Source organism: Lytechinus pictus, chromosome 10, assembly GCF_037042905.1.
Source record: "Lytechinus pictus isolate F3 Inbred chromosome 10, Lp3.0, whole genome shotgun sequence".
Lineage (NCBI taxonomy): Eukaryota > Metazoa > Echinodermata > Echinoidea > Temnopleuroida > Toxopneustidae > Lytechinus > Lytechinus pictus.
The window spans coordinates 29,659,704-29,684,350 of NC_087254.1; the positions used below are offsets into that span (position 1 = coordinate 29,659,704).

Consider the following 24,647-nt stretch of genomic DNA (forward strand, 5'->3'; position numbering starts at 1 on the left):
TTATTATCATTATTGATAAAATTAATAATGATAATGATAGCAAACTTTCATGGGTCATTGTATAAAACAGAGAGTTTCGCTTGCGCTTCGCGCTCGCGCTGTCTTCAGTGAGATAAAAATTTGCTCAAGCTGGGGTTCGAAATATATTTTTACAACATATATCCCGTTTTCTGAAGTCGATACGCACAAATTATTATCCTCGCGATTTGAGCTTTCATTACATGTATTTGTTTCAGCGAGATATATATTTAGGCTTTATTTTTTCCACGAGGGAGCGTAGCGACCGAGTGGTTTGTCACAACTTTTAAATCTGAAGTTGTAAAACTTACTTTTTGGGTCATGGCGCTGCATCCTTAAAAGATGTTGAGAGCGCTAATCGCGAGCTCACAAACTTTTGGACATTTCATGTAATACAAAGGCGTAGGCTGGGGGTGCACTCTGGTGAGGCAGAGTAGTTCCGACATTGGCAAAACGAAGTTTGTACCCCTTCTGCTTTCATCAGCTGATTTTCCGAACTTTGTTCCACCTCCCAAAGATGTGCACCCCCAAAGGCGGATCCAGGGGGGCGAGGGGCCCGGGCACCCCTATTGGCGGAGCAAAAAAAATGAAAAAAGAGGGAAAGAAAGAAAAAAAAAGAAAAAGAAGGGGAAAGAAAGGAGGATAAAGAGGAAAAAATAAGAGGGAGACGAATGAATAAAAATAAGGTCAGGGAAGACTTGGAAAATGTCACTATATTAAATTTTCGCTCGCGCTTCGCGCTCGCATAGCCTGTTGATGAGATACACATCTTGCTCAATAGGCTGATATGTAGCTTAAAATATCAATTTTTGAAGTCAATATACACAACATATTTCAGCTCGGATATCGAGCTTTCATTATTTGGTTTGATTTACAAATTGATTTTTTTAAAGTGCTCTGTAATGTCAGTTTTATGTTGTTAATATCATTAGCATCTTTTTGCGCTGTGCGCTCGCATTACTAGTATTTGATTTGCCAAGTAGGCCTACATACAAAATGAGTCGTCAATGTAAGTGCCCCCCCCCCCCCCCGGGACTCCTCACAACCCACCAAAATCTTGTTTCACCTTCCAATGAGGAGAAAATTAAAATATTTAATATATCATTTAATTGAATACAAAAGAAATAGTGAGTGAGTGACGTCATCAGTCCCCTCATTTGCATACCGACCAGTATGTGCATATATAACTGTTTTTAGAAATTTAGCAAAACTTGAAAATGTCATAACTTTCCTATTTTACATCCGATTTTGATGAAATTTTCAGTATTATGCTTCTTGGATTTTTCTCTATTTGTTCAAATCAACTTTTTGTTGGGGTGGACTTGTCCTTCAAGGGTAGGGTTTTACACGCCAATACTTGTTAAGGGGTGCATTTTCAGTATATGGAAAATATGTGTTTAGGGTGCTTTTCGAGACCCCATGGTCGCGCAAGGTATCCACTCGTGAATGGAAGTGCCCCCCCCCCCCCGGGAGTAAAGACTAGACTATAATTAAAGGAAAAGAGGAAAACAAGAAGAAAAGAAAAAAATGATACAGAGAAGAAAAGGAAGAAAAAGAAAAGAAAGACAAAGAAAGAATGAAAGATCAACAGAAAAGAAAACAAAAGGAGAAAAAATGGAAAAAGAATGAGAAGGAAAGAAAGGAAATAAAATAGAAAAAAAATGGATGAAGGGAAAGAAGCTTTTCATCCTCTCAAAGAAGGCCCCAAATTCAGCCCCAAAAGCAGTGGCAAAAAATGTCATTTTTTACTGGCTGCCAACACACCACAAGACAGAAAAAGAAGCGCGGTGTCTTTGTCAGAGCATGGACCTATTAAATAGGTCCATGGTCACTATGGACCTACTGTGTGTAGTAGGTCCATGCTATGGTCCATGGTCAGAGCCAGTCACAGTACATAGTGAATCTAGTCTCACTACTTCAGACTCTCTGCATTGTGCACTATGCGAATTACGAAAACCATTTAAGGGTCTGTGCCTGCAGACTAACAGACGTAAAGCTCACGTAGCTAGCCTGCCTACGCTGCATGATTATGGGCAGCCTGAAAGACCAGAATAAATTGTAATGAATTTGTGCGCTTGATATATATAGAGTCTTTCATTTTGAGATTCTCAACATTTTCTGCATGTATATCTTTATTTTTTGTTTTTTTTCTTCTAAATTTCATTTGCACATGGCTGTTTGCAGAATTTTTTTGCGGGAGGAGCCTCGGCAGGATCGATGCATACAAATTTTATAAGAAATTTGAAAAATGATAGCGCGAAACGACTAAGCTTGCATTTAATTGGGGCGATCTTGCATTTAAAATTGCATACTTTGCATGCCTGATACTTTGGGTGAAAATTTTCATTAAAAGAATTGCCCGAAGAACTGCTTGCAATGCTTACAACTTTTTACAAGCATTATGCTTTTTTAGCAATCGGGTAAAAAAAAAATCACCAACATTTTATTTACCATTTAGCGCAGGGGCGGATCCAGCCTTCGCCAATAGGGGGGGGGGCGGAATTTTTTTTCAGCAATATTTTCCCAGATCGGCCGCTCGAAGATGATTTTTGGTTTCTTTGAAGGGGTAATCCTAATAGTCACTTTTTAGCTCTATTCTTATTAATCAACATGAATATATAATATCATAATCCTTATTTATATAATGCGAGCGAGATATATTTTGACATTTCTACGTAAAGAATGGAAAATTTCAATAAATTTTTACAATCGTGAACAAGATAGCAATACAACCGCGTAGCCAGGATTTCATTTTGGAGGGGGCAGTAAATGCACGCGAAGCGTGCCAGCACTTATCCTGAAGCTTACGGTGTTTCATAAATTAAAATGAGAAGGAGCCGTCTCTCTTGTCTCTAGTACCTATATCAGCCCCAATTCAGTTGACTATATTGTGATTTTGAACCTTGTTTTCAAAAGTGATTGTGAACACACAAAAAAGGGATAAAATGGAGTAAATTTGAATAATATTAACCACGCATGCACGAAGCGCGGAAGCTTAAGCGTTTTATCAATTTTTTTGCAAAGAAAAGGGTCCCGAGAAAAGGGTATTCTCTATAAGTTATATTGAATACTTCCCTTGGAAAGATCATATTTGATTACAAACAATTTAGCAACAGTGCATATCTTAACTCGCAAAACAGAGGAGAAGAAGAATATATGCCGGGAGGAAAATATTCCTCCCCGCGCAGAGCAATGAAAATCTGAAATTTCAAAGGGCGGACGTTTCATCAAAATAATGCAGATATCTCTAATACCCCATCGGCTCTAATTCAATTTATTTTCTAATATTATTGAACTTCATTACAAGGAAAATAGTGCGCAAAAAGTTGAAACTTCTGTGATTTATTGAAATTATATAAAATAGGATGATATATAATTTCTTTGACTTATCCTGATGCGCTTCATTTTGAATGATGAAGAAACTCAAGAGTCATTCAAAATGTCAAACTGAGGGCGCAAAACATGCAGAACAGGAAATGAATGTGCAGGGAAATGACATGAAGTTTAGTAGAATTTGATAAAAAATATTTTACTTTTTTTTTAATTTAATACGGCACGAATTTTATACCTTCCACTTTTTTTAATTAGGAACTTGTTTGCCCCAAAATTATGGTTGTTTAGTATTAAAATGAGCTGAAAAGCGTGAGAAGTTGCCTATATGGAGCTGACGGCAGAAATTGATATTAAGATTTTACCCGCCCGGAGCCGACCCGACCAGAAGTTACGCGATCAATTAAAAAAAAGATAACTTCATATACTTCGGCCTATCCTTACTCTAATTTCATGCCGTAATGTATATTTGAACTTTAACTGGCAAGAAACAAATTATAGCTGAGGTGGAAAAACAGGGTTATAGAAAGGGTGAGTGAAACAAAGGAAAACTGCAATAATTATTGTCATTTAACCGCGCGCAGCGCGGAAGCAAAATTCATATATATATATATATGAATTTAGAGCAAGAGTGAAGGAGTTTCTTTTTTGGGAAAAAAAATAAAGTATAAAAAGAAAAACCCACAAAGCTACCTTTCTTCCCTTTCCTTCCTTCGCTTTTCCTTTTCTCCTCTCTTTTTTCCCTTCTTTTTTTTTTTTTTTTTGGGGGGGGACGTTTTTTTTATTGGGGGGGGGGGGGCGACCGCCCCCACCGCCCCCCTGGCTACGCGCCTGTAGCAATATAACTAAACAATTGATGCGAGCGCGAAGCGCGAGCGAAAATGAATCGAGATTTAGACCTCAAAACGGGACACTCTATTCATGTTTTGTAAATCATGAAAAGAATGAGTAATAAAGGGAGCTTTCTACATTAATAATGAGAGCACAAGGCGCGAGCAAAAAACTGTTGATATTGTGATCTGAAACTGGATAATGATAATGTCCTTAGGATTATGTCATCATATGAAAATGAAGACTGTCTTCCTATTCCTCTTGCTAAGCTCGAGATGAAACAAAAGGGACAATTCAATTATTAAATTAATATCTTATTCATTAATGCCTAATGAGAGCGCAAAATCATGATGGCCTGAAAACTGGACATTTCAATCACTTTTGTAATTATAACTAGGATGCATCAGTAAATATATTATTAACTATTAATTCGAGTGCAAATTGCGAGCCAATTTTTTTCTGTACACTGTCATGAAAAGGGGATTTTTAGTAGTTTATTGTATAATAAATATTGAGACATAACTCGCCAATCAAAATGCGAGCGTGCAGCGCTAGCTGATACGTTTTGACAATCAGACCTGAAAAGGGTTATTTTGAAAACTTTATGGAATACACGGAAATAACAGGTACCTGATAAATCAAAATTTGCGAGCGCGCAGCACGAGCAGAAAATGTTATTATTCAGACCATAAAACTGACATTTTTACAGAACACTTTTTAAAAATCAATTTGTAAATCACACAAGATAATGAAAGTTCGATTTCCGAGATGAAATATGTGTTGCATATTATATATTGATATTTAAACTCCATATTGAACAAGATATGTAAATCACCTAAAATGCAATGCGAGCGCGAAGCGCGAGCGAAAATTTTATTTAGTGGCATGAAAGATTTTCTTAATTATTTTCCAAGTCTTCCCCTCATCTTATTTTATTCACTCGTCTTCTTCCTCTTTTGTTTCCCCTTCTTTTTTCTCCTCTCTATTCCCTTCTTTTTTTTTCTTTCTTTCCCCCTTTTTTCTTTTTTTTGCTCCGCCAATAGGGGGGCCCGGGCCTCTCGGCCCCCCTGGATCCGCCTATGATTTAGCGTGATGTATTTTGCTGACTGAAGGATACAGATCATAGAGATATATACTAATAACGTAATTAGTATACATCTCTATGATACAGATACAGACACCATGAAGGTTTTCCAAATACCCTTATTTTGCATTGTCGGCTCCGGCTGCCCATAGTACACCCGTGCAGCGCAGCTACGGAAACCCGTTACCGTATTCGGTATCAGTAATTCTGCGATGCAAAGGTAAACATGGCGTCACGGAAGGCCCGGAAGGTGCCATCAGAACAGTTTTAAAAGCACTTTTGACGGAATTAAATTTATCAAACACAGCATCACCAGTTGGCCTTCAACGCAAGGGATCCAAGCATAAATCATTCGGCTATATTGTCGAGAAGAAACCATTATTTTTAGTATTGAACCGTTTGAAGTTCACCGCATCACGCCAGTGGAGCAGGCCCGCACGCAGTCAGAGTTCGACCCTTTTCTACATTGAATTGAAGACTATCATCACTATCAGAAGTTTAGTTGGCCATACGGTACGCTACGCCAACGTCTACGATTGTCCAACTGCAGCCTTTGTGCTGGGTTGTCGTCATTGACTTAGCCCGATCGTGATCTGTCTTGGACTTGGTCTTGGAGCTGGAACTGTTCTTCCGATTTTAATTCAAGCCGTAAGTTTATGAAAGTCAATGTTAATTGTTATCTCCTGTCCTGGTAATCAGTAGAGGCGCACGGCCAATATTCAGATATTGGACTCTTTTGGAGACTGTCTCCAAAGTGGGAGATTGGGTGATTTCAAGTTCGGTGTTCGGTGTTGGTGTTGGTGTTGGTGTTGAGAGCGTAAAAAGGCAGCTGAACCGAGCTGGGTTCAGAGGAATGATAGTTGATACCGATTGCGTTATCGATAGCACATGACGTCACGCCTCTGCGCTGCGCTGCTAAATGATTAAATCATAGGGTGTCTGAAGCCACACTGAAATTAGTGAAAAGTGTCGGCATAAAACAGGCTGATTTAGGGGAAAATATGGCACATTTTTTCGGGGAAGTTCAGGCTACTGGAAAAATGTGATCTGAATTGATTAAATTATTAATTTGTGTTTGGCATGTATGGAAAGAGAAAATTCAGGGGCTTCTTTTTACAGTAAGGACAAGTTTATATGATCATTTTAAATAAGGATTTAGAGATAAATTGCAAACACTTATTTTGGGGGTGTTGAGATTGCCATTTCTCCATGCGTTTTCTATGGGAAAATGAAATTTCTGTTTTGCACAATTTTTTTCACTTTGTCGCAATTTTTCATTGTGATCTGGTTTCCAAATCTTTATAAAAATCATACCATCAGATAGAGCATAAAAAATCCTATTGGACTCTTTATGGACAAGTTTTTGGCATTAATAATAAATTTATAACAGCTCTCAGAAGCTAAAAATTTTGATTTGTGTGTGTCCATTTCTTAACTACACAGTCTATGGCAGCCGGCAGAGAAATGCTGAAAATTGACCTAATTTCATTCTTCTTTTTTGCAGCCAATAATTTGATTTTTTTCAAAAATGTTACATTTCTGTCAGTCTGAAGGTCATTTCTCTTCAAATTCACAAAGAAAATGTGATATTTTCTTGAAATAAGAAAAATAATTTTTTTCTCCAGACACCCTAAATTCTCAACTTCACGCGAGAAGTCTCGACGACGAAAATGAAATCGGAGAGAAATGCATTAAATTCTCATCGTACAGAATACCAATGTTTTAATTAATTCAAGAATTCGAAAGAGTGAAAATTATTCTTCATCAAAATATATACAGCTCAAATGATTTGTACTCATCTTAACTGTAAAAGCTAATTTTACGGGGATGTTTCATCGTGTTCGCCGCCTGTTCACGAGCTTGAGATTGCCAACACCAAAACCGAACTTGAAATCATGATTTTCCCAATCCCTGGGGGTTGGTGTTGGTGAATGGGGATATTGCACGTAGATCGTCAACACCAGCCGCAGTGCTGGGTTCAGCAGATGACATTCAACACCAGCATTCAACACGAACTGCCGGAAATACGTCATATTTTCTGAGGTCAATCCCAACACCAGCCTGATTTCAAGTACGGTGTTGTGGCTGGTGTTGGTGTTGTCACAACACCAACACCAGATTTCAACACTACTTGAAATCACCCATTATCTCCAAATCCAATATTAGACTTTTGTAAACTAAACTTAGAATTTGGGTATCCAATTTCAGAGACAGTCTCCACTGTTTTGGAGATCAATTTCCTTTGTTTACATTTACTGCCAAAGGATTACCTTGGCGGCAAATAAAAATGTGATATGCAGATTCCTCGTGAAATATTACCCCTTTTAACCGTCGTCTTTAAAAATTCACCGTCTACTTTTGTTTTGATAAGGATTTTTGTTGTCAATCACACACAAAACAAATGGGCTTCTGACCTCAGTGAGACAAAATATTGGGTGGAAAAAATCATGTTTTTGTTGGTGTTGTTTCTTTTGTCCTTTTACAAAGCAAGTCTCCAATGTGGGAGATTGTCTCCCCTATTGGAGAGAGTCTCCCATATTGGCCGTGCGCCTCTACTGGTAATAGTTGTTGTCAACTCATGGTTGTGTGTCCGGACCATAGTTATTAGTATGAATTATGATGGGGTAACCATAATTTGTGCACATTATAAAAATCATTATGAAGTTCCATTTTCAATCAAAAATTTCTCACAGCTCACACTAGATTAATAAAAATGATTAATACCAAACGGAAGGCAAGATCCTAAAGTCAAATTAGCTTGACGGAATTGTAAAGTAGGTCAATGGTTTCGCTGGTATATCGCGATCTCAAAATTCTACGGCGATTGACTAGTGCGCGCTCAGCTGAAGAAGTGTCATAAAAAAGTGTGACCTTAATTTGCACACGATTGTTTTGCAAAGCTTTAGAAAATAAATCAAACAGACAAAGGTAAGATAATTGTGTCAGATGGAGGTTGAAATGCCATAAATTTGGTTGGTATATATGGCAAGTTCCCCCAACTTCCCAAGTCTGCGCAGTCCCCTTTGTCTGCACACATGCGTATTTCCACTATTCTAGTATAAGAAGATAGGCAACGAACACAGACTTTACACATGCAATAAGCCAATACATAGACAGATATTCATTAAAGGTCAAGTCCACCCTGGCAAAATGTTGATTCGAATAAATAGAGAAAAATCAAACTAGCATAATGATAACACTGAAAATTTCATTAAAATCGGATGTAAAACTAAAATAAGAAAGTTATGGCATTTTAAAGTTTTGCTCATTTTTCACTTAACAGTGATATGCACAACTCAGTGACATGCAAATGAGTCAGTCGATGATGTCCATCACTCACTATTTCTTTTGTTTTTTATTGTTTGAATTATACAATATTTCATTTTTTACAGATTTGACCATAGGGACCGACTTGACTGAACCATGATATAGTATTAAACAATGCTAATTCCACATGTATAGGGAGGAATTAATCACTGTTTCACTTGACAATGAGGAGAAAATTAGAATATTTCATATAATGAAATACAAAAGAAATAGTGAGTGGATGACATCATCAGTCTCCTCATTTACATACCGACCAGGATGTGCATTTAAGTACTGTTTTGTGAAATTAAGCAAAACTTTAATAAAGTATCATAACTTTCTTATTTTACATCCGATTTTGATGAAATTTTCAGTGTTATGCTTGTTGGCTTTTTCTCTTTTTATTCAAATAAATTATTTATTGGGGTATACTTGTCCTTTAAAAATCTGACTCAAAATGGTAGAAAATGAATTTTTTGGCATTTCATGTGATGGCCTCAAAATGCAGCCTTTCTCATCAGAATCTCTGAATCGTGTGCAAAGTTAATGGGTGCGCAGACATGGGGTACCATTTTTTTTGTTAAATCTGAATAATGACTTTCTTTCAATTTTTTATGAGATATTTGGTACACTTTTTTACTCATAATGATATAACAAACATCTGAAAGATTTTGTGAAATAAAATGAAATTCATATTAAATCCGAACTCAAGTTGTTAGGTGCGCAGACTTTGGGACCACCATCATAACATTTGACTCATTTGGATACCTCTACTTGCAAACTGGCGATTTCGTGATGCTTGTCGAGAAGTTTGGATTTTCTTGGAACAGACGCAAAAGTTAACAAAATTTGCTGATGTTTTGCCAATATTTTCAGAAATTGAGATCTTACCTTCAAGAATTTTTTTTACCATACTAAGTAATTTTGGGTCGATTTTTCTGTTGGTGATATCGGTTTTTCAATATAGATTTATTAGATATTTAAATATTCGACCGTGTGCAAAATTAGATCCTAGAACGTAGTAGATTTATTGAAAATGCCTTTCAAATAAAAAAAAAGGAAAGCTGATCAGCCTGAGAGAAAAAGTGCAAATATGTCGTTTGTCTCGAGTCAAAGACAAAAACTGCTGTTTTGATTCACCAATTTTTGACAGAAGGGCTTTTGACAATAGATGTACATGTATGTTCTTGAGGTGTTGTGGGTGCATGGGGGAAGTGAAAACTCCCTTTATCAATTCTAAGAAAACACCTTTTGGCCATATAGGTGGAAATAATTTTCTTCACACTTAAAATATAATGCAACTATTATTACATGATCTTTGATGTTATGACATGTATGAGATAGATAAAGCCTGAGTCGAATCGATTTTAAAATCGGTGTTCGATTGATGTCATCGAGCGCCGGCGCAGATTTTGCAAAATCGGTACATTGAAAAAAAAACTATGTCGGCTGGCAATTTCGTTTGATTCACACAATGATAAATATAAACAGTAATGACTATTGAACTTGACTACTACATGTACTTACCCGATTTATATTCCCCCCAAAATGAAACCGATTGTGTAATTATGATGCATATTCAGTTTATTCACCATTAATTTGAAGTTTATTTCGATCAGAGTTCGAGTCTTACTCATCTGCTCGATTGTGCTGAGATAATTTTATGCACGATGTATTAATGAATGGAAGCCATCTCCATCGATCGCGCATGCGCAGTACTGTGCTTTAATCAAACCAGAAAATTGACGTGATCAACTAAATAAAATTTGCTTTCATGAACAATATTAATTTTTTATTATCATGACCATAGAACATAATTTAATCGTAATATTTAACAATAATTTGCATATGATAATCATTAATATGAATTTAGAGCTTGATGTGAAACATTTGTATTTTGTTTCAATTTTTAATGACGCACATCACATCATGATCGACGTGAGTAAGTGCACTTGTCTGAAAAAAATGATTATCACGTCAGGATTGATTCTCGAACATTGTCAACATGCAGAAACTCTTTTCAAGATCGTATTATCACCATAAAATAACATTTTACATGACAAAACAGAAAATTATGTTTGATATTTTTTCCATCAATTTGAAGCTCGTTTATGCCCAACTTTGGGCTCTGAATTCATGAATGGAAAATATTTCATATGTCATCAAAGGCGCATGCGCATTGCGCTTCTTTTCTTGGAGACGTCCAGAGATGGAATAAAAATAGTGACAGTATTAATACTTCCATTGAACATAACATACAATGTACTTTCCTGTCATTGTCAATATTTTTAGTATTGCCATAAAATCTTATTAAATCGTAATTATTTAACATCCAATAATAATTTATATAGATTTAGAGCTTGAGCCGAGCTTTAATTCGATCAAACATCGATGCATCGAAATTTGAAGGCGGGGAAAATACCAAAATAGAGTAATTTTTTTTGCTCCGGCCGACCGTCGATGCATGCGCTATGCATGCACCACATGCACTGACTGTCTGCGCTGGCCGGGTGAGCGTTGCAAAAGCAGATGACAGAGCAAAGTTCGTTTGTATTTTCCATGATCACAAAACACAAAAAAGGCTGGGGAGCAATGCAAAATTCTTCCCAAATTACCTTCAACAATGATATTTGCAGATGATAACATATGAGTTTAAAATGAAACAATATTAAAGACATGAATCACGCAGAGTCGATCCGAATGATTTTCGGTCAACTAGCATTCGCAGTCCAAGTTGTTTTTTTTTTTTAAATTACCATCATAACTTTAAAAGTTTATTGGTCTAGTTCATAAAACTTGGACATAAGAGTAATCAAGTATCACTGAACATCCTTTGCAAATTTCAGGTCACATGACCAACGTCAAAGGTCAATGAACTTTGGCAATATGGGGGTATCTGTGGAATTATCATAATAACTTTGAAAGTTTATGGATCTGATTCATGAAACTTGGACATAAGAGTAATCAAGATCCCATCAAAGTTTCAGGTCACATGACCAATGTCAAAGGTCATTTAAGTTCATTGAACTTTGGCCATTTTAGGGGTACATGTAATCATTAGATTGCTGTCATAACTTTCAAAGTTTATAGATATACATCATGTAGTGTATAAATATGGATATACATGTAGGGGTAATCAAGTATCACTGACAAGTTTTAGGTCACATAGTCAAGTCAGTTAAATGGATTGTAGAATGGATTGACCAACACCAGGATATTTAATACTTATTTCTGTTTCATTTTTACCCACAGGACTGACAGGAAGTGAACAGAACTGGAATATAAACAACAGCGAGAAAATAACGCGAGCAGTCATGTCCTCTGTGCACTACAAGTTTAAGAGTAGTATTGACTACGACACGGTGACCTTTGATGGCCTCCATATATCACTCGCAGACCTGAAGAAAGCCATCATGGAACAGAAGAAAATTGGCAGAGCAGAGTTTGACCTTCAAGTGACGAATGCACAAACGGCAGAAGGTACAGTAGGTTTATTAACCTAACAATGATCTGATATTAAAATTAAAAACAACAAAATTGTGTATAACAAAAAGTTCTGGCTTTTTCAAAGTTATTATACCCCCGCTAAACAAAGTTTGAAGGGGTACATGTAGGCATCAGCGTACCGTTGGTCGGTATGTATATAGGCATCAGCGTACTGTCAGGTCGGTCAGTCCGTTTCAAATCTTGATCATCAAACTTCTTTCAACCAATTCTCATGAAATTTGGAACACACATTGGTCTTGGGGTAAAGATGTGTTGCCATGGTAACCGCTTGTAATTTAAAAAAAAACTCAGGAAAACTACTTCCTCAGTTTTTAGCTCATCCGGCCCAGCTTATGCTGTGGCGTCCATCATCCGTCCACAATTTCAAAATGCTTCTTCTTCGTCATTTCAAGTCCAATTTCAATTCTGTTTGCTTTGTATGATAGCACTAGGTGGGGGGGGGGGGGGCTCAAAACTTATACACAGAATTTTGAAACTCATTAAATATGCTGATTTACGCGCATTTTTCAAAATTCACAAAAAATGCATCTTTATTTCAGGGCGCGACAAACCCGCTTGCCCTGGGCAAGTGAAAATGACGTGCGGGCAAGCATTTCTCAAAGTCAATTGCCCGATCGGGCAAGTGGTTGTTTTGGAAATAATAAAATATCAGTAGACCATCTGAATTTCACTATCTTTTGGATAATCACAACTATCTCATATTATGTCGAACCAGTAAAAAAAGAGTGGAAACTGATATAAAATCAGCGCCAATTACCAATAATTTATCGCCAGGTACCTCGTTCGAAAAACCGTGCCATCGCATCTTACGTTCTGTGTGCAATGACTGCGCATGCGCTACTATCTTGCGCAATTTGCTGATGCAAACCAAAAAAAAAAACCCACCAAAAGTGGCTAAAATTTCACATTTTGCAAATATCCATGAAATGGTTATCTATTTTCCATATTACCTTGAAATTGTTTTGATTTAGTTGGAAACTACCGAAAAAATTGAGAATATTCAGCTCTTTCTTGACTCTGATTTATGATGATGTTACACTCGGTAAATGTTTTTTATTATTGTGGTCCCACATGTAGACTTTCATGGTGTGGACCAAGTGTAAAACGATCAACGATCGTTTTCTGTTAATGTTGCAACACCATTAAAAAAAACATGAAAGTCTACATGTGGGACTACAATAAAAAAAAATATTGACCCAGTGTAACATCATAAAAGGATGAAGAAAAAACAAGAGAGAGGTGAATATTCTTAATTTTCTTGATAGTTTCAAGCAAATAAAAAAAAATCAAGGAAATATGGAAAATAAATGACCATTTCTTGGATTTAAAAATGTGAAATTTTGGCCACTCCACTTTTTTTTGATGATTTTTTTTTTTTTTTTTTTGCATCATAAAACAATCTTTTTCAGAGTCAATAAAATGCTGAATATTTTTCACAGGCTTTCTTTATAATTTCCATCTAAATCAAAACAATTTTAAGGAAATATGGCAAACAGATGAGATAACCATTTCATGGATTTAAAGATGCAAAATATGAAATTTGAGCAACTTTTGGTGAAGGTTTTTTTTTTTTACCTTAAACGCCCATTAATGAATAGCGAAAGGTTTTTTCAAAATAAACGTAATGACTCAGGCCTACGTTGCTGAGTAAACTTATAAATGTATGACCTTTTATACTATACATGATTCTCAATTGTTATTTTGTATGACCTTTAAAAATAAGAGTAGTGCCATCATAATAAAACTATAAAACAAATTGGGCAAGCAGTTTTTTCTATCGGGCAAGCAAATTTTTTCATCACTTGCCCAACAGGGCAAGTCACAAAGATTTTTTTTGTAGAGGCCTGAAATTTGTTGACCGATTTTGATTTTTTTTTGCTCCCATCTGGTAGAGCTCCACGAGGTTCACCAAACTTCTGCACAGAAATTTGAAATTTTGACTAGAATAATTTTTATGCTAATTTATGCATATTTTTCAAAATTCACATAAAATGCTTCTTTATTTGTTGACCGATTTTGATTTTTTTTTCCCTTTCATCTGGTAGAGCTTCATTAAGTTCACCAAACTTCTACACAGAGTTTTGAAATTTTGACTAGAAAATTTATGCGACATTAATTTATGCATATTTTTCAAAAACCACATAAAATGCTTCTTTATTTGCTGATCAATTTTAATTTTTTTTTCCCTCCATATGTAGGGACAGTGATTTTCCGTTTCAAAAAATTGCCTTTTCCGTTTCAGAAAATCTCAAATTCCGTTTCAGCATGTCAGAAAACGGAAATTCCGTTTCCCCATAGACTTTGTACACACGGAAAAGTGACAATTCCGTTTACACATTGAATAGCAAAATCACAACACATACACTCGCGCTGGTCAAAATTTGTATCTGCTACTGTACCAACAACACAATAGAATCCGTTCTAATCGGATCTATTCGGGTGCATAAAATATTTTTACAAACCCATTTAGTATGCATACATCCTCACCTTTCACATTATTAGCATTATTTCATGGTGAAATGATATTTTATCGATAATTTTGGGGTTTTTTGGACATCGTTATCATCAGTCAACAGCTTTTGCCAATCCGCCATCTTGGATTTTAAGACCACGATATCGTGCTGTTACATCTTCAAACGTAGAGGGCAGCAACACACGACCGTGTAGTTGAAGGATATGTGTGCATGTGAAGCCCAACCCGGCGCCGGCCGGCCGGGTATGGGGTACAATCGAGTGTGCTGATGTCGAGTGCAGTCACGATGTGTGAATTGTCATGATAGTAGCGAAGTGAGATCGTGTTTTCTGGGGTTTTGTGACCATATAATATTCTCATTTTGTTGTGATTTTGGAGTAATTTCTGTTGCTATTCTATGTATTTTGAGGGAAAATACATTTTCCGTGATTTTCCGTTTGAAATGCCACTTTCCGTTTCAAAAGGCCCTTTCCGTGAATTCCGTCCGTTTTCCGCGATTGCGGAAAATCACTGTCCCTACATATGGTAGAACTGCATGAGGTTCAGCAGAACTTTGAAATTTTGACTAGAAAATTACTTATGTTAATTTTAATATGCAAAATTAATTCATAATCACAAATAAATGCTTCTCTATTTGTTGACCAAATTTGATTTTTTTTTTCATCCATCTGGTAGAGCTACATGAGGGTCACCAAACTTCCACATAGAATTTTGACATTTTGACTTGAAAATTGAGCTAATTTATGCAAAATTTATTCATAAATCACAAAAAATGTTTTTTTTCCTTCATTTCTTCAATAATTTCGATTCTGTTTCCTCAATTTATGTCCCCAATATGATTCACTACAGTGTCAACTGGGCTGAAATTAAAAATTGTGTTGAATTTCTTTGTGAGCGAGATGCCGAATGAGCTCCACATCATTGATGTGCTAGTTTTTTTACCATTTGAAATTTGGCCCAAACATTCATCTTGGGTAAAGACATGCAAGCTTATTAAAGTGTATTCGAAAATACATAGCCATGGTAACAGCATAGGGCAGGGGTATTAATCTTCTTCAGTGATATCTGATAAAAATTCTTCTGGGGTGGACTTGACCTTTAAAGGTCAAGTTCACCCCAGAAAAATGTTGATTTGAATAAATAGAGAAAAATCAAACTAGCATAACGCTGAAAATTTCATCAAAATCGAATGTAAAAATAAGAAAGTAATGACATTTTAAAGTTTCGCTTATTTTTCACAAAACAGTGATATGCACAACTCAGTTACACACACATAGACAGTCGATGATGTCCCTCACTACTTCTTTTGTTATTGTTTCAATTACACAATATTCCATTTTTTACAGATTTGACAATAAGGACCAACTTATGTTATAGCTTTCTTATTTTACATCCGATTTTGATGAAATTTTCAGTGTTATGCTTGTTGGATTTTTCTCTCTTTATTCAAATCAACTTTTTGCTGGGGTGGACATGTCCTTTTAATAAAGATTGAATCATCAAAAGATATTTTTCATATAATTTAAAATTATTTGTGGTGATAAAAAGAATGAAATTTTGAGGCTATTTTCTTGAATTGGTTATTAGAGATTCTCTTCGGATAATGGTACTGTCTGGTTAATTATTTTTCATCAACATAATATAATGAATTCGCCTTTGAAAAGACCTGGAAAGCTCTTCATTGTCACTAAAGTAATAATTCTGAGTGATATTCAACATTTATTGATAGTTTCACATGATTTATACTAGAGAGATGTCCTACTGGTTTTGTAATTCATTAAAAAATGTTGGCACTGTAGCATTCAGTTTAGCAGGGAGGGGAAGGTTTCTTCCCTGGTTCTGGCGGCCTAGCTATCTGCTCTTTAGTGCTGTGGATGAGTGAGTGTGCGTGCAGTGTGATTGAGGCTGAGCTGTGCACATCTGAAGTGATCTACAATGTACGATGGTACTTATGTGGAATGATTTTAACTCCTTATTTAAAGATCTATTTGAATTTTACATTAGGTTGATTCATGAATAGTTTTTGATATTCGTGGAATGTTACTTGCATTTTCTGAAACTTTAAAGGGTACTGTTTGGCAATAGCAATCTTACTTGGCAAGAGAAGTCTGAGTTGATGTGAACTTTTTTTTATTTCTCTTATTCTAGAATTTGGTAGTTTTGTTAGGAAACTCAATAGAAAACAATGAATTATTTTTAAGAAGTGGAAAGGAAGCCCCAGAAAAGTGGAACCCTAAAAATTTTCACCAGAATTGATTTTGGTGCCCCTGAAAAAATTTTACTTGACAGATCTACACTCTGATAAGGAAGTGTCGGAGTAGGTTGCACTACAAAGGCATATTATATAGGGGAGATCAGGGTTAGTTGGAACGCGGGGTAAGTTGAAACATTGTAATTTTCTTTGACACCTGTAAAATAAATTTATGCAATACTGCACTCAATTTATTGCTATTAATAATACAACACTGTTGTATTATGCAATAAATTGAGGGCAGTATTGCGTAAATTTATTTTACAGGCATTAAAGAAAATTACAATGTTTCAACTTACCCCGCGTTCCAACTAACCCCGATCTCCCCTACTTGTCATTTTTAGAAAAATTTGCCTTGGTGCCCTTTTGACCAGAATGAAAGTGGCCTTCATGCCTTTAGAATGGCCTTGATGCCCCTTGAAATTTTGGGGCATCCAAGGCCACTTTGCCCCAAGCTGAAAGTGTCCTTTTAAAAATGGCCTTGCCCCTCTCTTAATTTGAGCCCTGATCTCTAGTTACTTTCTCAAAACAAGTTGTTTCAAGAGGTGTCAACTTGCTCTTTTACATCATATTATAGTTAAAGAAAAATACTTCAGGTTTCATGAGAAATACCCACCCCCCTAAAAAAATATTCTACTGTAGAATATGTAGTACATGTAGGACTATGTTAATTGCAGGGCTCTTATAAAAATTATTTCCTAACCCAAGGCTCGACATTAGCGGTGGCCCGGGGCCACCAGAAATTAACCTCGGGCAACCATTATTGAAAAAAAATTAAGTTTTGGTGGCCCGAATCGGGCAACCAATAATTTTCAGAATAGCGCAATTTTTCTCCCCATTTTGCACGCATTTATCAACTTTCTACAGTTCAAATTGCAAGCCAGTTCGTCATGCGCCCTTTTTGTTGATCTACACACAAACACACACACAAAGTTGGCCTACCGCTATAGCATTAAGTAGCTTTTATACAGCCGGCCGCGCCGGCCGGCTGGCGTGAGCTATGCATGCTTCAAGCAGCTGTGCGTTAGCAGCCTATTCAGACTCAGGGAGCTGCAATACGAAATGTTGCTGCTAAGAAATCTTCCACAGAACTGAAAATCCAAGTCAAAGTCACATTTTACACCAATGAAATACCCTTCTACAGACCTTTTTGCTAAAATCTGGTGTATCCTGATTATTTGTAAGCATTAAAAAGAGGAATCATGACCTCTCTTTTGACTCAAAAAGACCGATTTCCAAATGAAAATAATACTCATAAAAACACATAGGTGAGTACATCACAGTCCCACGTGTGCATTTGTATGTATGTTGTTACTTGGTTTCTTTCGAAGCTGTGTTTTTTTCCGGTCTTTTCTAGCCAAAAATAAACAGACAGTTACTTTCTTTCTTGTTTCTAAATGACTTAACTTAAACAACTCTTGAGAAAGAAAATACTTTGGGAAGGCATTTCATTAATATGAAATGTGATTTTTTTCCAACATTTGGCAAATATAGGGAAGGAATTTTCTCACACTTTTTTTTGGCCGTTTTATTATTTTCTTTCATTTTTTTGACAGTGGTTAAACCATTTATTCATTTTTAATGTTTTTCTTTATATTTTTCGGGCCACCAAACTTTAATATCGGGCCACCAAAAAAAATTATTTGAAAGGTTTTGGTGGCCCGAATGGGCCACCACCAAAAAAAGTTAATGTGGAGCCTTGCCTAACCTCATTTCTGTCCTATTAAGGATTGATATTTTTTTGACTTGAATCCCATGCTTACTCTTCTTATTTCCCAGCAATTACACAATTTCTTCTACACATATTTGGTACATATTTTTTAAAGAGAAATGCCAGTAGTTGCAGTAAACACTGATTTCATGAGAAAGTCTGTAAACCAGGCTTAATTGTCAGTATATCATCGAGGATCTAGATCTGGTACAGTTACATAAACTGAACTTTGTGAAAGCATAAAATCTAAGCTGAAATACGATCACACTGAAGATCGCCAACACAGATAGGCACATGTGGGACAGTTTATTATTATTGCTGGAATAAAGACCCGACGGAAGTGACCGAATCCGCGCTTATTTTGCTTATTTCTCAGCAATTACACAATTTCTTCCAGAATCCTTTGGCACATATTTTTTATTCTTACAAACAGACACTTGGTGGTCATTATATTAGATTCTGTAAAAAGTCATTTTGAGATCGTTACCAGAACTGGAATTTACCTTTAATATGCAAACAGACATTTAGGTGATAATTTTATTGGATTTTGTATGAAGTCATTTGAAATTGTTACCACAACTGGCATTTATCTTTATACATCATAACTTGTGTACCATAGGACTACCTTAACCCATTAAAATTAAAAAAAAGGAATGATAATTTGACTATGTAAATTTTTTAGATGCGGACACTTAAAAAGTTTGTATTGTAATATTCTTTTAGTTAACTCAGTTCTTATTGTCTTCTATTCAGAATACAAAGGAGAGGGAGATCTCATTCCAAAGAATGCATCAGTGCAAGTCCGCAGAGTTCCACTTGGTGGAGTTGGAGCAAACCTAGTTGCGTAAGTACAGATTATTATTTTTGGGGGGGAATAGATGGTAATAAGAAAAGTCCTATTTGTGTACACTTCTCTTTTTGCTTTTTTCTGCATTTCCAGTACATGTGTGTCACCTCTTAAAGGTCAAGTCCACCCCAGGAAAACGCTGACTTGAATAAATAGAGAAAAATCAAACTATCATAGTCTGAAAATTTCATCAAAATCGGATTTAAAATAAGAGAGTTATGACATTTTAAAGTTTCGCTTATTTTTCACAAAACAGTGATATGCACAACTAGGTGAGTCAGTCGATGATGTCCATCACTCACTATTTCTTTTGTATTTTATTGTTTAAAATACACAATATTTCATTTTTTATAGATTTGACAATAAGGACCAACTTAACTGAACCATATAGTATTAAACAATGCTAATTCCACATGTTCAGGGAGGAATTAATCGTTGTATCACTTGACAATGAGGAGAAAATTAGAATATTTCATATAATAAAATACAAAAGAAATAGTGAGTGGATGGCGTCATAGTCTCCTCATTTGCATACCAGCTATTATGTGCATATAACTGTTTTTTTTAATTAAGCGAAACTTTAAAATGTCATAACTTTCTTATTATACATCCGATTTTGATGAAATTTTCAGTGTTATGCTTGTTGGATTTTTCTCTTTTTATTCTAATCAACTTTTTGTTGGGGTGGACTTGTCCTTTAAAGGTCAAGTCCACCTCAGAAAAATGTTGATTTGGATCCATAGAGAAAAATCACACAAGCATAATGCTGAAAATTTCATCAAAATCAGATGTAAAATGAGAAAGTTTTGACATTTAAAAGTTTCACTTATTTTAGTCACATGCAAATGAAAGAATCGATAATGTCCCTCACTTAGAATTTCTTTTGTTTTTTATTGTTTGAATTATACAATATTTCTATTTTTACAGATATATGACAATAAGGACCAACTTGACTGAACCATGAATGTTAAACAATGGTAATTCCATAAGTTCAGGGAGAAAACTTTGTTTCACAGGACAATGAGGAGAAAATAATAAAATGCAAAAGAAATAGTGAGTGATGTCATCAGTTCACTCATTTGCATACCGACCACGATGTGCATATTACTGTTTTGTGAAATTAAGCGAAACTTAAAAATGTCATAACTTTCTTATTTTACAATTTACATTCAATTTTGATGAAATTTTCAGTGTTATGTTTGTTGGATTTTTCTCTTTTTATTTGAATCAACTTTTTGTTGGAGTGGACTTGTCCTTTAAGTTTTACAATGGCCAGTACATAGAGATGCTGGGTAATATTTTGATGTGATGGAAATCCAAGTTATGTTAGATGGTGCGAAATTTCGAAAAATGTATTTAGCGAAAAATGGTGCGAAATTTCGCATGAGGTGAAAGGAAGATGCTCTATTCAACGAGGCGTTCATCTAACATCACTTGGATTTCCATTCACTCATGCCTATTCGCAATTTGTATATTAGCTTAGACTGAAAATTTGAATTGGGTTTAATGGTAATGATACACAATGCTTTTCCCAATAGGGATAGTCCCTGGGTATGTTGTGTTACTGAATACCCTCGATGTGTATGTCTGGCATTTTACCAATTAATGTAAATTAGTAATTTCAGGGATGGTGCGAAATGATAATGGTTGTTTTGATTATTTATATTCCACCAAAGAAAGATTGAAGGGGATATATAATAAAAAAACGGCTTAACGTTGAGCAGTCGGTTTTGTCCGTTGAAAATCTTGTGGATCAAACTTCTCGGCAGCCACATTGATCCTGAGATCGAAGATGTGCAAGACACATTTTTTGGAAGTGTCAAATACTGTAAACGCTGTTATTTTCGCGGAATTAATATTTCGCGCTTGGCAGCTTCAAAACATATTCACGGGTTCTTGAATTCGCGCTGTACACTCTATAATCACAAATTCACTTCCTTCTTCCACTTCTGTGAATGGTTTAATTAACATTTCAGCGACAAAATTCTATTATCTGATCATAATACTAGCTCTAAAGCGGCGTAATTCAGCATCGTTTTGATCCAATCATGAGCTTTTGTGACATTTAGCGCAACTTTTTGCGGGACGGACATCGGTGAAGGCAAAACGGAGGCGCTGCTGGCCTGGTATGGACGGCCGAGCACCGGGTAAGGACCTTGGGGATTATGGCTATTCAAAGTGCACGGGATCAATCAACAAACCTGGGCGATCTACCCAACGTCTTCTTAAGCACTAAACGGATCTAGACACTCACCAAACAGCAAAAGAAATTTATATTTCAACCAAAATCATAATTTAAATACCGATCTGCGACTTTTAAAAAAATAATTGCATTGCTTTGGAACAAATTCTCGCGATGTATATGATTTTTTTTTTTTTTTTTAAAACAAGTGCACACCTAGTTACCAATAATGCACATAGCATTTCCATTTATTTGAAAGCAGGATAAAAGTGCAATGTAGATTAAATGCCTTGCTCAGGTGCAGAGGTGCCGCGGCCCTTACATGTAACATGTATAGCCAGGCGCCTTAGACCACTCGGCCACGGCACCTCCACTTTGGAGCTCAAGATTGCTTAAATGTCGCCCTCTATAGGTCAAATTATGCAGTCTCTTTGACAAAATAGTTACATACGATTGAACCGCAGTTCAAACCTCGCGGTTCAAACCTTGCATTGAAATAGATACTCATAAATTCGCGCTTGCCGATCTTACCGCGAAAATTTCCACTTTTACTGTAGTGTTGCCATTTTATGTCAATAAAATCAGTATTTCAGAGGGAACCACTTAATTTTTGTTCAACACCCATCAGACTTGGTACACACATTGGTCTTGAAGTGTGTTGATTTATGATTACAACATGTGGCAATAAATGGGGGATTTCGTGTGTGCTTATGACATGTTTTTCTGGAATTCCTTGTTTATTAATTGCCTGTGATATAAATTCTAGTCATCCTTCATTTTTAGCCATATTTCCCCCCACTTTCTTTCCATGCAGGGCCCCTGTCAAAATGGAAGCGACTTCGTCTACAAAAGCAGTACGTAATCAGACCTGGTGGTATCTATCCCATTTCCATTTTCTCTTATAAGAAATTGCAAGTATTGAATGTAAAACATTCGGTCAGGTGAGGTGCACAATGTGTTTTGTTTAGCAAAACGTCCACTCTTTTTCCTTTTTTTTCTTTGAATTTTTAACCAGTTTTATATATTCTTTAATATGTGAACTGGATTATTTTTTCTATGCAACTACTGTGGATTTGTGTATAATTATTGCTGTCATATTTAGCAGTGTTGCACAAGAGAAGCTTGGGACTGCTTTGAGGGCATTCCAAGGTCATTATTGAATAGTATACATGTACATGTAGTTTCCATTCGTCGATGTGACTGATATAATTTCAAAGTATTTGTAAATCACATCCTGCGTTGTTCCCCGAAACGTATTATGGAAATAGTTTCAATGACTTTGGCACTGGTCTTCAGCTCTTTTTTCATTTTTTTTTTCATATGGGTCTTAGATTTTATTTAGATTTTCCCTTTTTGGGGGTTGAAGGGAGTGGGGGGGGGGGGGGAGCCTCAGGATGAAAAATTTGCTCAGAGAAGCCTTCCTTATAAGCGGCTTTTCATCTTGCCGAAAATTTTGCTGTTTTAAGCAAGCAATTGTTTATCCATTTTTGGACATAATGTCACTGTTCTAAGTGATTTTTTTTTCATTAAAAATTGTTCAAGTCATGAATGAATGAATATGTATCACTGTTTTAAGTGAAAGCCACTGTTCATATATTTGTATGCAAATATTGATGTCATTTTCTTTGATTGTTTTTATAATTACAGTCAAATTTTAACTTGAGGTTTGCATTACAACATCAGTATGTACTTTCTATAGTGTAAATCCTGTATTATGAGGTTGTAACACTCAATTGTGCTGAAAATCTCTTTCTCAAATGAATAGAAATCAATAAAATATAAACTTGTCTCGTGTTTTTATTCTTGATATCACTTTGTGCTTGACCATTAATAAATTGAATGTTATGTAAAAATGTGTGTTAACTTTTGATGCAGTGTGAATGTATTTGGAACATATAAACAGAATTTTACGATTTTCACTGGGAGAAATATGGACCATCAGATTTTTTGTCTGTCTTGCAGTTAGATGATAGCAAATTATTAGAAAAGAATGGCATCAACAAAATAGAACTTCCGCTCCCACAAAAATATACAAATAAGCAAAGAAGACTGCAGTATATCCAGTATCTAATCAGGTATTTTATTATAACACTGCCCTTTTACACGGTAAAAAAAAAATCGTAATTTGAAACTTTGAATGATTCCAGTGAAAAATAAGGCTTATGACAAATATTTCGCACGTGTGAAACCAAACTATAACATGATTAGAATCACAAACGCTAATCACAATCTTAAATTAAAACTGTACTTCGGAAGTGAATTCCAGTTAGTTTCACTCAAATTATGGTACAAATTTTGCGTGAGAAAGGCTTGACCTCCAAAACATCTTCGGGGGCGGAGCTTACGTAACCTTTCAAACACTTCTGTAGATAATGTAATTGTCATGTACTCATCGTAGTTTGTATTTGCGATGCCAAGCTTTGATTGACAAGTCACCAAGGACACATACTACCTTCGCTCATGATTTGAATTCAACTCAGAGTTTTTGAGTGAGCATGTGAAAGGTCCGATGATTCTAAAGACGAATAGCAATCATTACAATGATGATTCAAGATTCACGTGTGAAAAGACCCACAGACTTACATGTATGAAGAACTTGATTACATTCGGTAATCATTCCGAGTGAATTGTCAGTAACTGAACTGTTATCCTTTTGTGGCATACCATAAAAGGTCATAACGCATAGTTGCTCACCAATTCGTCTTTCTCAACATTGCTTATTATTTAGTAATGAAATTAATTCAGACAAATAAATCCTTTCATCACGATATTTCCACGTTATTGGGACATTGTGCAGCTAAAATTATGTGCACATTTAATGATGACAAATAAAAAAAAATAAATGGCAATCTACATTGACATGTATATTTTAAGATTGACAACTACCAACAAGATAGTTTTTACCTTAAAAAGATGTTTTTGAGTTGTATGACTACTATACTATGGGAAATTTATGATAGCACTATTACCATGCTGAATTTTACACACACAAATGTTTCATTATAAATGTTGTATGTGTATTGCTGATGCATTGTACTGTGGTGATTTGTTTCTACGTCTGAAGTGATATTTTGTAGCAATGAGCTTTCCCGATGCAGAACGTCTTT

General features: G+C 35.7%; 1 protein-coding gene across 1 annotated transcript; it reads left to right on the plus strand.

Moving 5' to 3' along the window:
- The first annotated feature begins 5,451 nt into the window (after positions 1 to 5,451).
- LOC129270453 (E3 ubiquitin-protein ligase RBBP6-like) lies at positions 5,452 to 24,362 on the plus strand. The gene is made up of 4 exons (XM_064105770.1): positions 5,452 to 5,911; positions 11,822 to 12,049; positions 19,265 to 19,355; positions 22,355 to 24,362. Exons 2-4 carry the CDS (start codon positions 11,884 to 11,886, stop codon positions 22,443 to 22,445), a joined length of 348 nt encoding a protein of 115 aa, XP_063961840.1. The 5' UTR covers positions 5,452 to 5,911; positions 11,822 to 11,883; the 3' UTR covers positions 22,446 to 24,362.
- The last annotated feature ends 285 nt before the right edge of the window (positions 24,363 to 24,647 follow it).

What these genes read in the sequence shown, in the direction of transcription:
- LOC129270453 (XM_064105770.1), top strand. Translation starts at nt 11,884, where the DNA reads ATGTCCTCTGTGCACTACAAGTTTAAGAGTAGTATTGACTACGACACG. An exon ending in GAATGCACAAACGGCAGAAG is followed by an intron (nt 12,050 to 19,264) that starts GTACAGTAGGTT and finishes TCTTCTATTCAG; the next exon opens with AATACAAAGGAGAGGGAGAT. An exon ending in GTTGGAGCAAACCTAGTTGC is followed by an intron (nt 19,356 to 22,354) that starts GTAAGTACAGAT and finishes CTTTCCATGCAG; the next exon opens with GGCCCCTGTCAAAATGGAAG.